General features: G+C 43.8%; 1 protein-coding gene across 1 annotated transcript in view; it reads right to left on the minus strand.

Moving 5' to 3' along the window:
- Window positions 1-289: 289 nt before the first annotated feature.
- The window catches only part of LOC137425082 (complement factor I-like), a gene marked incomplete at its 3' end in the record, with an annotated part of 66,507 nt that continues 49,978 nt past the window's right edge, over window positions 290-16,818 (minus strand). The window contains exons 6-7 of the mRNA XM_078769289.1: window positions 573-763; window positions 290-468 (exon numbers count right to left, since the gene is read on the minus strand). Of these exons, the coding sequence (XP_078625415.1) occupies window positions 290-468; window positions 573-763 (370 nt within the window). The remainder of the gene's footprint in view (window positions 469-572; window positions 764-16,818) is intronic.

The following is a 16,818-nucleotide window of genomic DNA, read 5'->3' on the forward strand; positions in this document are numbered from 1 at the left end:
CAGCTATTTATTGATTTTTAAATTTATTAATTAACATTTTTGCAAATATCTTCTCCAAGACTAATCTTTGTATGATGGATTTCCATTGTATACCTTATCATAAGGATTGCACTTACACTGTGATTATGCCTGTTTCAGAAATGTTAAATTTGGTGACTCATAATTCCTTCCTTCCAAAGTGTTTCTGCTTGAAAACATTGATAGTCACTATCGCAACGCTCGTCGTAAATAAAATTTCCGCTCGGTTATTCTTGCAACAGGTTTGCATGGGGCCTGGTCCAATTATGACCAGGTCTGTGACAGTACCCTCCAGGTGTAAGTGTTGAAAGAGGATGATGTTGCTTCTGTTCAACTTACTCTGGCAGCACATCTCGTCACTGCGATCTGCGCAATCGTCATCGCCATTGCACATATTTTTGCGTAGCACACATTTCTTGTTTGTGCACTCAAACTCACTGCTGTTACATCCTGTGGAAGTCAGTCATTTCCATGAGGGATAATAAACAGCTTTTTCTCACCAGTAAGTGTTATGGGCATGTTGAATAATACTCCAAAGAGGCACAATAACTCACCACGCTCTTCCTTATAGCAGTGCACATGGACTCGACCTTGTCTCTGGCATTTGTTACTTCGGCCCAGCTTGTACTTGCACTCGGCTATCGAGCTCTCCCATCCTTTACACAAAATCTTCGTCACAGCCTGGCCCATGTCCTCTGGCAGTTCATGATCCACCATCTTTTTTTGTTCCACTCCTTGTGCTCCTCTGGTATTGGACAACAATAGGGTGTAATAATAGTAACACGGAGTGCAGTAAAGCAATACATGACTGATTAAATAAAACACAAACAAGTAGAGCTACATTCAAATTACACCACCCCCATGCTAAATAAATAAAAAATGATTAACCACAAACAAAAAAACAAAATAAATAATAAATATGTCACCCACAGGGTGAACCGTATCTTGCCAAAATGTGAAAATTCCGTTTTTTCGTCATGACGTCATCAAATGACGTCATAGCGTCAAACTGTTTACAGATCTGGGAAGCACTCATCAAGGGCATTCATATGAGGTATTACTCGATATGGTACCTACGATTTCAAAATTTGACCTTGGGGTCAATAATTTTCGACCTCCAGCGCTAACCATGAAGGTCAAGGCCGATCGCCACCAAAAACTAATCAGCTGAGCGCCGGACCATATACTAGATTCCCATGAAGTTTGGAGACGATCCGATCAAAGTTACTCAAAAAATTAGTGTTTCGTCGACCTCCATGATTGACCACAAAGTGACCTTGACCTTTGACCTTGACCTTCAAAATTTTGTGTGCTGAAGGGTATCTCTATAGGACTCTGATATGCGAAGTTACAGGAGTTTCCAATAATAACTGTGGTCTACAGAGTGATCTAAACGTGAAAAAAAATGATTAACCACAAACAAAAAAACAAACAAACATACAAGCTGACTAATACATCTTGCAAAAACTTCGTTTTGGCAAGATAAAAATATGTCACCCACAGGGTGAACCGTATCTTGCCAAAATGTGAAAATTCCGTTTTTTCGTCATGACGTCATCAAATGACGTCATAGCGTCAAACTGTTTACAGATCTGGGAAGCACTCATCAAGGGCATTCATATGAAGTATTACTCGATATGGTACCTACGATTTCAAAATTTGACCTTGGGGTCAATAATTTTCGACCTCCAGCGCTAACCATGAAGGTCAAGGCCGATCGCCACCAAAAACTAATCAGCTGAGCGCCGGACCATATACTAGCTTCCCATGAAGTTTGGAGACGATCCGATCAAAGTTACTCAAAAAATTAGTGTTTCGTCGACCTCCATGATTGACCACAAAGTGACCTTGACCTTTGACCTTGACCTTCAAAATTTTGTGTGCTGAAGGGTATCTCTATAGGACTCTGATATGCGAAGTTACAGGAGTTTCCAATAATAACTGTGGTCTACAGAGTGACCTAAACGTGAAAAAAAATGATTAACCACAAACAAAAAAACAAATAAACATATGTCACCCACAGGGTGAACCGTATCTTGCCAAAATGTGAAAATTCCGTTTTTTCGTCATGACGTCATCAAATGACGTCATAGCGTCAAACTGTTTACAGATCTGGGAAGCACTCATCAAGGGCATTCATATGAGGTATTACTCGATATGGTACCTACGATTTCAAAATTTGACCTTGGGGTCAATAATTTTCGACCTCCAGCGCTAACCATGAAGGTCAAGGCCGATCGCCACCAAAAACTAATCAGCTGAGCGCCGGACCATATACTAGATTCCCATGAAGTTTGGAGACGATCCGATCAAAGTTACTCAAAAAATTAGTGTTTCGTCGACCTCCATGATTGACCACAAAGTGACCTTGACCTTTGACCTTGACCTTCAAAATTTTTTGTGCTAAAGGGTATCTCTAAAAGACTCTGATATGCGAACTTACAAGAGTTTCCAAAGGGAACTGTGCTCTACAGAGTGACCTAAACAATGCGAACTAAAGCAATACAATATACATGAAAAGTGCAGTTTTTTCGTCATAACGCCGTCAAATGACGTCACATTGTCAAACTAGTTATATGTTTGGAAAGCACTCAACAAGGGCTTCAATTTGAGGTACTACTCGATATGGTAACTGAAACTTGAAAATTTTACCTTTTGGTCAAAATTGAATGACCTTCAAAATGACCTTGAAGGTCAAGGCCGATCGACACCAAAAACTAATCAGCTGAGCGCCATACCACACCCTATATACACACCAAGTTTGGAGATGATAAGATCAAAGTTACTCAAAAAATAAGGGTTTCGTTGACCTCCATGATTGACCGCAAAGTGACCTTGACCTTTGACCTTGACCTTCAAAATTTTGTGTGCTGAAGGGTATCTCTATAGGACTCTGATATGCGAAGTTACAGGAGTTTCCAATAATAACTGTGGTCTACAGAGTGATCTAAACGTGAAAAAAAAAGATTAACCACAAACAAAAAAACAAAATGAAAATTCCGTTTTTTCGTCATGACGTCATCAAATGACGTCATAGCGTCAAACTGTTTACAGATCTGGGAAGCACTCATCAAGGGCATTCATATGAGGTATTACTCGATATGGTACCTACGATTTCAAAATTTGACCTTGGGGTCAATAATTTTCGACCTCCAGCGCTAACCATGAAGGTCAAGGCCGATCGCCACCAAAAACTAATCAGCTGAGCGCCGGACCATATACTAGATTCCCATGAAGTTTGGAGACGATCCGATCAAAGTTACTCAAAAAATTAGTGTTTCGTCGACCTCCATGATTGACCACAAAGTGACCTTGACCTTTGACCTTGACCTTCAAAATTTTGTGTGCTGAAGGGTATCTCTATAGGACTCTGATATGCGAAGTTACAGGAGTTTCCAACAATAATAACTGTGGTCTACAGAGTGATCTAAACGTGAAAAAAAATGATTAACCACAAACAGACAAACATACAAGCTGACTAATACATCTTGCAAAAACTTCGTTTTGGCAAGATAAAAAATAAAATATGTCACCCACAGGGTGAACCGTATCTTGCCAAAATGTGAAAATTCCGTTTTTTCGTCATGACGTCATCAAATGACGTCATAGCGTCAAACTGTTTACAGATCTGGGAAGCACTCATCAAGGGCATTCATATGAGGTATTACTCGATATGGTACCTACGATTTCAAAATTTGACCTTGGGGTCAATAATTTTCGACCTCCAGCGCTAACCATGAAGGTCAAGGCCGATCGCCACCAAAAACTAATCAGCTGAGCGCCGGACCATATACTAGATTTCCATGAAGTTTGGAGACGATCCGATCAAAGTTACTCAAAAAATTAGTGTTTCGTCGACCTCCATGATTGACCACAAAGTGACCTTGACCTTTGACCTTGACCTTCAAAATTTTGTGTGCTGAAGGGTATCTCTATAGGACTCTGATATGCGAAGTTACAGGAGTTTCCAATAATAACTGTGGTCTACAGAGTGATCTAAACGTGAAAAAAAATGATTAACCACAAACAAAAAAACAAAAAAATAAACATATGTCACCCACAGGGTGAACCGTATCTTGCCAAAATGTGAAAATTCCGTTTTTTCGTCATGACGTCATCAAATGACGTCATAGCGTCAAACTGTTTACAGATCTGGGAAGCACTCATCAAGGGCATTCATATGAGGTATTACTCGATATGGTACCTACGATTTCAAAATTTGACCTTGGGGTCAATAATTTTCGACCTCCAGCGCTAACCATGAAGGTCAAGGCCGATCGCCACCAAAAACTAATCAGCTGAGCGCCGGACCATATACTAGATTCCCATGAAGTTTGGAGACGATCCGATCAAAGTTACTCAAAAAATAAGGGTTTCGTTGACCTCCATGATTGACCGCAAAGTGACCTTGACCTTTGACCTTGACCTTCAAAATTTTGTGTGCTGAAGGGTATCTCTATAGGACTCTGATATGCGAAGTTACAGGAGTTTCCAATAATAACTGTGGTCTACAGAGTGATCTAAACGTGAAAAAAAAATGATTAACCACAAACAAACATACAAGCTGACTAATACATCTTGCAAAAACTTCGTTTTGGCAAGATAATAAAATATGTCACCCACAGGGTGAACCGTATCTTGCCAAAATGTGAAAATTCCGTTTTTTCGTCATGACGTCATCAAATGACGTCATAGCGTCAAACTGTTTACAGATCTGGGAAGCACTCATCAAGGGCATTCATATGAGGTATTACTCGATATGGTACCTACGATTTCAAAATTTGACCTTGGGGTCAATAATTTTCGACCTCCAGCGCTAACCATGAAGGTCAAGGCCGATCGCCACCAAAAACTAATCAGCTGAGCGCCGGACCATATATTAGATTCCCATGAAGTTTGGAGACGATCCGATCAAAGTTACTCAAAAAATTAGTGTTTCGTCGACCTCCATGATTGACCACAAAGTGACCTTGACCTTTGACCTTGACCTTCAAAATTTTGTGTGCTGAAGGGTATCTCTATAGGACTCTGATATGCGAAGTTACAGGAGTTTCCAATAATAACTGTGGTCTACAGAGTGATCTAAACGTGAAAAAAAATGATTAACCACAAACAAAAAAACAAAAAAATAAACATATGTCACCCACAGGGTGAACCGTATCTCTTCCAAAATGTGAAAATTCCGTTTTTTCGTCATGACGTCATCAAATGACGTCATAGCGTCAAACTGTTTACAGATCTGGGAAGCACTCATCAAGGGCATTCATATGAGGTATTACTCGATATGGTACCTACGATTTCAAAATTTGACCTTGGGGTCAATAATTTTCGACCTCCAGCGCTAACCATGAAGGTCAAGGCCGATCGCCACCAAAAACTAATCAGCTGAGCACCGGACCATATACTAGATTCCCATGAAGTTTGGAGACGATCCGATCAAAGTTACTCAAAAAATAAGGGTTTCGTTGACCTCCATGATTGACCGCAAAGTGACCTTGACCTTTGACCTTGACCTTCAAAATTTTGTGTGCTGAAGGGTATCTCTATAGGACTCTGATATGCGAAGTTACAGGAGTTTCCAATAATAACTGTGGTCTACAGAGTGATCTAAACGTGAAAAAAAAATGATTAACCACAAACAAACATACAAGCTGACTAATACATCTTGCAAAAACTTCGTTTTGGCAAGATAATAAAATATGTCACCCACAGGGTGAACCGTATCTTGCCAAAATGTGAAAATTCCGTTTTTTCGTCATGACGTCATCAAATGACGTCATAGCGTCAAACTGTTTACAGATCTGGGAAGCACTCATCAAGGGCATTCATATGAGGTATTACTCGATATGGTACCTACGATTTCAAAATTTGACCTTGGGGTCAATAATTTTCGACCTCCAGCGCTAACCATGAAGGTCAAGGCCGATCGCCACCAAAAACTAATCAGCTGAGCGCCGGACCATATACTAGATTCCCATGAAGTTTGGAGACGATCCGATCAAAGTTACTCAAAAAATTAGTGTTTCGTCGACCTCCATGATTGACCACAAAGTGACCTTGACCTTTGACCTTGACCTTCAAAATTTTGTGTGCTGAAGGGTATCTCTATAGGACTCTGATATGCGAAGTTACAGGAGTTTCCAATAATAACTGTGGTCTACAGAGTGATCTAAACGTGAAAAAAAAATGATTAACCACAAACAAACATACAAGCTGACTAATACATCTTGCAAAAACTTCGTTTTGGCAAGATAATAACATATCCTTTAGCACACAACATTTCCGGGGCGCCTCCAGCACCCGGCAATACCGCAGTGCAGCACATGGAGATGAAATAGGGAGGGAGCGATGTACAATAATTGATTGATTAATTGCATTATTTAAATACATAAATAATAATCATAAAATAATTAATTTCTGAAGCAATTGGCTAATAGCATACCTAAACCACCACTGCTTCATCCGAATCTAACTTTTTGAAAATGGATTTTTTTTAAATTAATTGATTAATCAATAAATAATTAATCGATTAATTGATTAATCAATCAATCACAAATATCCTTTACAGCCAAATCACTTGGTAACTGTCATGTCCAAATATCAGCTTCCTAGCTGAAAAGGTGCCTGAGATATTTCCCAGATGAGAAAGAAAATCAATGTGATTAATATTTAAAAGAAATAAATAATAATCGTGAAACAATTAAATTGGTGAGTTGCACACCTAAACCACCACCGTTTCATCCAAATGTGTAACTATTGGAAATTAATTAATGAATTAATCAAATAATTAAATAACTAATCAATGAATCAATGAATCAATAAATCCAAAATACTCATCACCAAATCATTTGGTTGTTGTCGTGTCATTATGGATTCTCCATTTGAGGGTGGGATGTTAAAAACCAAAAATAGATATGTAGGATTATTTTCTTACTTTGAGCCCAGTACCCACAATCAGCAGCAATATGCATTTTAACTTCCTGGCTTTCCTTAAACCATAAAAAAAGTATTTAACTAAATACACTGCATCATAAGATGTGGCAGTAAATATCTTACCAAAAAATAATTATTGTGGAAATGACTTATATGGGTTAACATTGCTTCGTGTAGTTTAGTGACCTCCTTTATGAATGTCTTCAGAGTAATCGCAAAATAATTAATTGTGATATTCGATATGCGTCGCTTTATGTAATAGATAGATGACATCCACCCCTTCTAATGTCTGTGTCTAAAAATCCCCATCCTTGTGAGCATTTGTTTTATGTTCTCACCTTTGGAAATCTATGTATGTTAATTTTAAGTATTCGCTCGGCCTTCGGCACTAGTTTTGGCAGGATACATCGGATTGATGTCCGTAGCTACCAGCCGAATCACCAGAACAGAAGGGTCATGAAAGGGGCACCTCCCCCAGACCAGGCCAACGGACCAATTGTGAGTGAGAGAGGGCAGCAGTGCATCATAGGTGACACATGAACCAGAGGCGATAAAAGATGGGGGATGGCAGGAGGAAAGGAGTCGTCTGGAATCTACCTGGTATAAACTGCATTCCTTTGCCACCTCTGTTCGACCAGATCCATGCTCCACCAATGCCAAAACCATGCCCTCCCCTCTGGAATCAGCCGCACAGAGCACGATGGGCCGGGCCGTTCTTCCTGCCGAGAAAGCCAGGACTGTGCCGGGTACCTCCTGTGAGTTTCTGCTAAGAGTACGTTTATTTATTTTGCCTTGTGGATTCCCTTTGTTTGCTCTACCGTGGTGTGAATGTGGGCCAATATTAATGTATTAATATAAATTAAATTCCAAAGGAATCCCATTCGTCATTAGTTTCATGACCGGGTATGTCAGTAGCGGGTTAAGAATTTTTATTAATACTGATTATTATTGCTTTGTGTATATCTCCTCTCTGTGACCATTCTTGTCTTAATTAACTATACCTGCTCTTGGGGTGAATTTGGGTCATTGTGGACATTTTTGTAATCAGGAACGTCTGTCAAGGGTTAATTGGCTATGGCAATCATCACCATGTATCCAGACAGTACCACACATTTCTCAGTCGCTCAGCCATTAAATAGAGATGAGAAGCATGGTACTAATTAACATAATGGCCGACTGATTCAATAGTCCCACCGGCAAGGGATCAGAGTGAAAAGACCCATAATCTGCAATTTCAAACACAATTTCAAACGCCATTAATTCTTACTTTGTTTCAATTATGAGTAGTACATCCCCATTACACAAGGACAATATTCCAGCTTTTTTTCCTTTTCCACCAAATAATGTTCCCATGGTGCAACCTACGATGGTCTATAAAGAACTATTAAAGACCAAAGTGGGGAAGAGTTGTGGGCCAGATGGCATCTCTCTTAGACTTATACGAGAGTTCGCCTTGGAACTAAGCATTCCTCTCTGTGACATTATCAATGCCTCACATAAACAAGGTGTTGTTCCCAGTCAATGGAAGAAATCAATAGTTGTTCCTCTACCTAAACAATCACCACCGACACTGGACAAACTGAGACCGATTGCATTAACTGATCATTTCGCGAAGCTTGCGGAGCTATTCGTGTATCGATGGCTCATGTCCGACATTTCTGCTAACATCGACCCTCAACAGTTTGGGAACCATGCAGGTATGTCCTCCACCCACTATCTCATACAACAGATGGATTTCCTGTATGGTGGAGCTGACAGACCTGGTACAATTTCAACTATTGTTTTGACTGACCTTTCGAAGGCCTTTGACTCAGTGGATCACACGGTAGCCATCAACAAACTGTACGTGATGGGAGCAAGACCTTCCTTAATTCAGTGGGTCTGCAGCTTCCTCGCAAACCGCATCCAGCAAGTTCGTTATAAGGGAGAACTTTCTATGCCTTTCTCAACAACTGGTGAAGTCCCACAAGGAACGCGACTGGGCCCACTCATCTTCTTGGCCCTCATCAATGACACTCTCCAGTTATCTGATATTAACAGGTGGAAATATGTGGATGACTTAACTTTGGCAGAGTTGTGTCAAATGGACTCTCCATCTACCCTATCAACAGCCCTTTCAGAATTTGAACAGTGGTGTGCAGATTCCAAGATGAAGCTCAACCCAGTTAAGTGCCAGATAATGCGAGTGTCGTTTACTCACAGCCAGCTGCCACCACTGCTAATCCAACTTAACAACGTTAGACTGGAGGAAAGTCAGCAGGTCAAGCTGTTGGGAGTTGTTGTCAGCAATGATCTCAAGTGGGCAGATCATGTAAACCTCATAGTTTTTAAAGCGTCGAGAAAGCTGTATATGCTTCGATCGTTGAGGAAGTTCCATATTCTGAAAGAAGATCTTATCACTGTGTACACTTCTTACATCCGACCGATGTTAGAATATTGCTGTCCTGTATGGCATTCCTCATTGACACAACAACAGCATGCATTGATTGAATAGATACAAAGAAGAGCATTGAGAATTATTTTTGCTGGCGATTATCAGCCGCACAGATTATCAGCCTTTTGGGAGACGACATCACGGTTTTTCGAAGCTCCACACGGTCTCCACGTTTTCAAAATTGTCATTGTTCACAATTGTATTTTGTCGAAACTGTATTTATCTTTCGGTGTGTGAACCTATAGTGTGCCCCTTGGAAGTTTCTCGGTGTTTATCTTTCATAAATTAATTGTTTCTGTTTGCTGTACGTGTGCGGCCTTGCAGCCTCAGGCTTCAGGCTTCCCCCCGTCGAAGTTTGTTCCTTCCTTCGCTGTTTTTGCTCAGTTTTTTTATTTTCCCCTTCTCCCCCAAACTTCCCCGAACATCTACTCTTTGTCTAACGTTGTAACCCCCACCCCCACCCCCCCCAAAAAAAACAACAAAAAAAACAACTCTTTTTTTTTTTTTTTTTTTTTTTTTGTATACAATATCGAGGCTCGTGAAAGAGCGAACATTAATCACACAGAAAGACAAACCGACACATAAAACATATAACATAGGGAGCGGTAGACAAGATGGGGAGAGAGGGGGAAGGACACAAACACAACATTTGAGAGCAGGGACCGAGAGACATGGAGACATCGAGAGATCTGAGAGAGGGCGAGGGCTTTGGGGGGAGGGGGGGGGCGTGGGAAGGGGGCAGTGGGAGAGGTATAAAACATATGGACACTGCCAGGACTTCCAGGAAAGAAGTTGGAATTTCAAACAAGGTGGATCTGGGGTGAATTAGCGGGGGTAGAAAAGATCAAGGTTTTGGATGGGGGAAGATAAGAGATGGTGGTGAACAGCTGTTTTAAAGACCTGGAGGGAGGAGTGGGATTGAAGGGAGTGAGGGAGTTTGTTCCAGAGGCGGGAGAAAAGAGGAATGAAAGAGTGAAGGTGAGCGGAGAGCCGAGATTTCGGCAGTTTAACCATCAGAGGGTTGCTGGCAGATCTTGTGCGACCTGTAGGAATATTTGGGGGACAGAGCACAGAGAGAGCTGGGGGTGCAAGGCCGGAGAGGAGTCGGTAGAAGACAGAAAGACCACCTACCTGCCTGCGGTGAGTGAGTGAAAGGCCCTCAGAGATAGCTTCATCGCGGGAGATTCCAATAATTCTGAAAGCTTTGGTTTCAACAGCGTGAAGCCGAGCTAGGTGTGAGGCAGGAGCACCGGCCCATAGGGGAGAACAGTATTCCATTGAGCTGCGGATGAAAGCCTTGTATGTGGTGAGGAGCTCAGGTGTGCCGAGGAAGGACTTCGCACGACGGAGGATGCCCAGTCGGCGACTGGCTTTGGAGGCCAGCTTGGAAATGTGGTTTTCCCAAGAAAGATCATGGCAGATAGTGAGACCCAAAATCTTGAGCGACAGAACTTCTTGGAGAGGATTGTTGAGAAAGTAGATGGGAGGGTTGTCCAGTCGATCTTTTCGGAGAGACATAGTAAGAGTGTGAGATTTGTCAGGATTGAAAGACATGTTCCACTTGTTTGACCAGTCTGTGATTTTGTCCAGGTCTTCAGAGAGTGAGGAGGCAGCAGACTGCCGATCTGAGGGAAGAGGAATGGAGCGGCAGAGAGTGGAGTCATCAGCAAAGAGATAGAGAGGATTTTCGAGAGAGTCAGAGAGATCATTGATGAAGACCAGAAAAAGCACGGGGCCCAGAACACTGCCTTGGGGAACTCCAGCCTGAACAGGAAGAGGAGATGAGAGAAACCCATTCAGGGCCACACGTTGACGACGACTAGAGAGGAAGTCCGCCAGCCATGCGTGGAGATTTCCATGGATACCAAAGGAGGAGAGTTTGGTGAGCAGAGCGGGGTGCCAGACCGTGTCGAAGGCACATGATATGTCGAGGGAGACAGCTCTAATTTCCTGTTTGGCATTGAGGACCTCCATCCATTGTTGAGACAGCAGAAGCAGCATGTCCAGAGTAGAGTGACCTGGTCTGAAACCAAATTGATGATCAGAGATCAAGCCATTGGAGAAGAGGAAAGATTTCATATCAGAAGCAATGATGGATTCCATGACTTTGCTGATAATTGGGAGAAGGCTGATTGGTCTGTAGTTGCTAGGATCTGTTTTTGCACCTTTTTTGTGCAAAGCGGTGATGTTGGCTGATTTCCAAGCAGATGGCAGTTGACCTTGAGCAAAAGAGAGGGTGAAGAGAACAGAGAGAGGGTGAGATAGAGCAGCAGAGCAGGATTTTAGGACCCGTGGGCTGATGCCGTCGGGTCCAGTTGCAGAATCAGAGTCGAGGGTTGACAGAAACTTTTCCACCTTGTCAGGAGGAAAGGACACGGAGTCCAGGAGCAGCAGGGTACGACTGGGTATGGTGGGTACAGAGAGGGATGGGTTTGGGACACAAGATTTAGAGGCAAACACAGAGTTGAGGCATTCAGCTTTTTCACGTGCGGAGTCAGCTGTGTAGCCGTTTGAGGTAAGGGAGGGGATGGAGGGGGAACAAACACCAGAAACGGATTTGACCAGACGCCACCAGGATTTGGAAGAGGGAGACAGATAAGAGAGTTCGGTCTTGAGAACGGAGAGATATTGTTTCCTGGCTCTCCTGAGGGTGGACACACACTTGTTTCGGGCTTTGTGAAAGGAAATGAGATTTCCTTCCGTTGGATTTGCTTTCCAGGAGACGAAGGCAAGTTGTTTCTGGGCAACAGCCTCACCACAAGATTCCGTGTACCATGGACGGGAGGAAGGGTATGACAACTGAAGACGAGATGGGATAAATCTGTGCATGAGAGAGAGCAATTTACTTTGGAAGAATTCCCAGGATGAGTTGATGTCAGAGGTGGTAGAGATGGGAGACCAGTCCAGATGATTGATGGCTGCTTGAAGACCGTGCCAGTTGGCCTGAGTGAAATGCCAGACTCGTCGACGCTGAGCAGGCTCCCTGAGGATGGTCAGAGAGATGTCCACTTTAACAAGGACATGATCAGATGTTCCGATCGGAGCAGAAGAAGAGCAGCAGACATTTTCAGGGAAGTTAGTCATAACCAAGTCCAGAAGAGAAGATGTTCCGTTGACTGAGATCCGGGTCGGGAAATTGACAGATTGTGTCAGTCCCAGTGAGTCGCAGAAGTCCTTTGCTGAGGAGCCATGGCTGGTGAGAGAGGTACCCACACCCAGCCAACTGGCATGATGACAGTTGAAATCACCACATATGAGGAAGAGAGAGTTGGGATGACTAGATAGAAGTTGGTCCATATCATCAGACAGCGAGATGTAGATGGAGTCATCACTGTTTGGTGGACGGTACAACACACATATGAACAAGAGGTGGGAGCGAAGGGGAAGCCGTAGCCAGAGGTATTCCTGGGGGTGAGGTGGAGAGAGTGCAGTGCAGGGCGAGTGAGGAAGAGAGTTTTTGATAAAGATAGCAACCCCGCCTCCAGGACGAGGCTCAGGTCTATCATACCGGAGGAGGGAGTAGCCCGGGAGAGATACTATGGAATCAGAGACATCATAAAGGAGGAAAGTTTCTGTTAAGCAGATCACGTCTGGTTTGACAGAAGCAACCTGTATGGAGAGATTGGTTAAGTTTGAACGAAGGCCCCGGATGTTTGAGGTCCATACCGTTAATGAAGAGGAAGGGGGAGCATCAGATACAGAACAGGGGGGAGGAGGGGTAGGGTAAGATGTGGAAGAGGTGGAAGAGGTAGGGAGAGCTGTTGAAGGTGTGTCAGAGATTTCAGAATAGCTCGGAGAAAGGGAAGGATGGGGCGGACAAAAGGTTTGATGGTGATTGGGTGAGCCACAATGAGGTGTTATTTGAGGAGGGGGAAGAGCGAGGCAGAAGGTTGGGGGAGATGGAGGTGAGAGTTTGAAGGGGGAAGAAGCGGGGAGGACGCTTTGAGGAGGGGGAGTGAGCGGGGGGAAATTGAGAAGCAATGAGGGTGGGGAGATTTGAAGGGGAGGGGTGAGGGGGGAGTTTGGGAGGGAAGGGACAAGGGGAGGGATTTGAAAGGGATGGGATATGGGGGAGATTTGGAGGGGAGGGGTGAGGCAGGATTCTAGGAGGGGAGGGGCGAGGGGGCGTCTTGGCGGGGAGGGGTGAGGGGGTAGTTTAGGAGGGAGGGGGCAAGGGGGGAGATTTGAAAGGGATGGGTGATGGGGAAGATTTGGAGGGGAGGGGTGATGGGGAAGATTTGGAGGGGAGGGGTTATGGGGAAGATTTGGAGGGGAGGGGTGAGATTGGATTTTTGAAAGTGTACGATTTATGGGAAACGAACATTTATTGCAAAATGAGTTTCTTGTGACCTTCGAGTTAAAAATACGTTTAAGGACGCTGGATGGAGGATGGAGTGCAGGAGAGTTTAGGGAATGTAGAACAAAGGCACTATAGGAGATGGATATTTTTTTTGGGATGAATTGATTTGGTGAGCAAGTCGAAAGCAGCCTTTTAAAGAAGAAGAAGAAAAAGGTGTTATAAAATATGACGGAATACATAACTTGAGGGGAAAGTGTAAACATTGAAGGTTAATGAGTGAAAACTATCTGGGGAAATGGGGGAGAAACACGTGGTCGAAGAACGAACGAACGAATAAGAATGAATAAACGAATGAGAACAGAGAAGGAAATGTTTTTTTTTTTTTTTTTTTTGAGTTGAGATTTACACAAGGAAGTAGGCTATGGGTGAAAAGACTGGGAATACAGAGAACGAAAGTTATTGGATCACAAACGACGGACCACTGAGAGAAAAACAAAGCCTCAAGGTTGTACAGTGCACACTGTACAAGGCCTTGCTCACGACACGGCAAACAGACGATCAATTTATGAAAGATAAACACCGAGAAACAACCAAAGTTGCACACAATAACTTCACACACCGAAAGATAAATTCAGTTTCGACAAAATACAATTGTGAACAGACTTAACTTCGAAAAACGTGGAGACCGTTTGGAGCTTCGAAAATCCCTGCCGCCGTCTCCAAGATCTCGCGAGATCTCTTATTTCCCTTTCTGCTCGTGTGCTTTTGTCCCATCGTGCACCTCTGTCCATGTGCACTGTCCTGCCCCGCCCCCATTATCGCCTTGCCCTCCACCTTTTGCCCTGTTCAAGTGACTCGTGGTTGCCCCTCAAGGCCTTCTCCCCGTTGGTATCTTTGTGAATATAAGACTGTTCTTCACGGTTCTGTTTAAATATGTTTAAACTTTCCCCTGCAGTGTTTTATTCACTGGTTTATTACAACACGCTGTTTTTCTTCCTATTTAAAAGGCTCCTTTCAATTTCCTGTTCAACTCATTCCATTTCAAAAAAATATTAAATCTCTTATAATTCTTTCTCACGACATGCTCTAAATTCTCATTCATTCCACCCCTCCTCCATCGTTCTTAAACGGATCGCAAACTTGAAAATCACAATAAACCCAATTTGTTATAAATGTTCATCTTTCATTAATCATCCACTTTCTAAACTCCCCCCTTGCCCCTCCCCTCCGAATCGACCCCATTGCCCCTCCCTTCCAAATCTCCTCCCTTACCCCTCCCCTCCAAATCTTCCCCTTGCCCCTCCCCTCCTAAACTCCCCCCCTTGCCCCTCCCCTCCTAAACTCCCCCCTTGCCCCTCCCCCCTAAACTCCCCCCTTGCCCCTCCTCTCCTAATGAACTCCCCCCTTGCCCCTCCCCTCCAAAACTCCCCCCTTGCCCCTCCCCTCCAAATCTCCCCCCCCCAACCCCTCCCCTTCAAATCTCCCCCCCAACCATCCCTCCCAAATTTTCCCTCCTCCCACCTCCTTCTCAAACCTGCCTCCTCCCCACTTCGTCTTCCTTCTATCTCATACCTCCACCTCCCCCAACCTTCTACTTTCCTCTGCCCCCCTCAAACAACCCCTCACTGTGCCTCATCCCATCACCATCAAACCTTTCGTCATCCTCATCCTTCCCTTTCTTGTAACTCTTCTATAATCTCTGACACACTATCAACTGCTCTCCCTACCTCCCCCTCTCATCCTTCATCTGACCCTACCCCTCCCCTCCCCTCTCCTGCACCCAATGCTCCCCCTCTCTCCTCATTAAAGGTACTAGGGCATGCCCGTACTATATATATATCTAAAATTATATCCCCCCCCTCTATTTACATGAAATGGTTTGGTCCATTCGCAAAGCCAAAGCGAACGGCTTGCGAGTACGGTAGAACCCCCCCCTCTATTTACATGAAATGGTTTGGTCCATTCGCAAAGCCAAAGCGAACGGCGAACGGCTAAATCGCCATAGCTCGGTAGCTCGCTGCTCTCTGATTGGTCGAATCGTTTTTTGGACATAGCTCGGTAACTACTTGTCCGATTAATATGAAACCTTGAAAAGGCACATCCTCGGGTCCCCAGCAATATATCTGGCAAGTTTCAAGTATATCGGACCGGTAGTTGTCGAGAAACAGCGGTCGCATACACACAGAGATTACTGGAATTATAGATAGATGGACCTCAAACATCCGGGGCCTTCGCTCAAACCTGATTGATCTCTCCATTCAGGTTGCTTCTGACAATCCAGACTTGATCTGCTTAACAGAAACTTTCCTCCTTCAAAATGTCTCTGATTCCTTAATATCTCTTCCTGGTTACTCCCTCCTCCGGTATGATAGACCTGAGCCTCGTCCTGGTGGTGGGGTGGCTATCTTTATCAAAAACTCTCTTCCTCACTTTCCTTGCACTGCCCTCTCTCCACCCCACCCCAAGGAGTACCTCTGGCTACGGCTTCCTCTCCGCTCCCAACTTTTGTTCATAAAGGGTTAGTCTTAAGTCTTAAGTTAAGTCTTAAGTTTAATTAGTCATAGTCTTAGTCATAGTCTTAGTCTTAGTCTTTAGTCTTAGTCTAAGTCTTAAGGTAGTTAAGGGTTAGTTAGTTAGTTAGGTTAGTCTTAAAGGGTTAGTTTCCCTTCCTCCCGTCCATGGTACACGGAATCATGTGGTGAGGCTGTTGCCCAGAAACAACTTGCTTTCATCTCCTGGAAAGCAAATCCAACGGAAGGAAATCTCATTTCCTTTCACAAAGCCCGAAACAACTGTGTGTCCACCCTCAGGAGAGCCAGGAAACAATATCTCTCCGTTCTCAAGACCGAACTCTCTTATCTGTCTCCTTCTTCCAAATCCTGGTGGCGTCTGGTCAAATCTGTTTCTGGTGTGTGTTCCCGCTCCATCCCCTCCCTCACCTCAAACGGCTACATGGCTGACTCCGCACGTGAAAAAGCTGAATGCCTCAACTCTGTGTTTGCCTCTAAATCTTGTGTCCCAAACCCATCCCTCTCTGTACCCACCGTACCCAGTCGTACCCAGCTGCTCCTGGACTCTGTGTCCTTTCCGCCTGACAAGGTGGAAAAGTTTCTGTCAACCCTCGACTCTGATT

This window comes from Myxine glutinosa, unplaced genomic scaffold (genome assembly GCF_964187855.1).
Source record: "Myxine glutinosa unplaced genomic scaffold, kmMyxGlut1.1 SCAFFOLD_1985, whole genome shotgun sequence".
NCBI lineage: Eukaryota > Metazoa > Chordata > Myxini > Myxiniformes > Myxinidae > Myxine > Myxine glutinosa.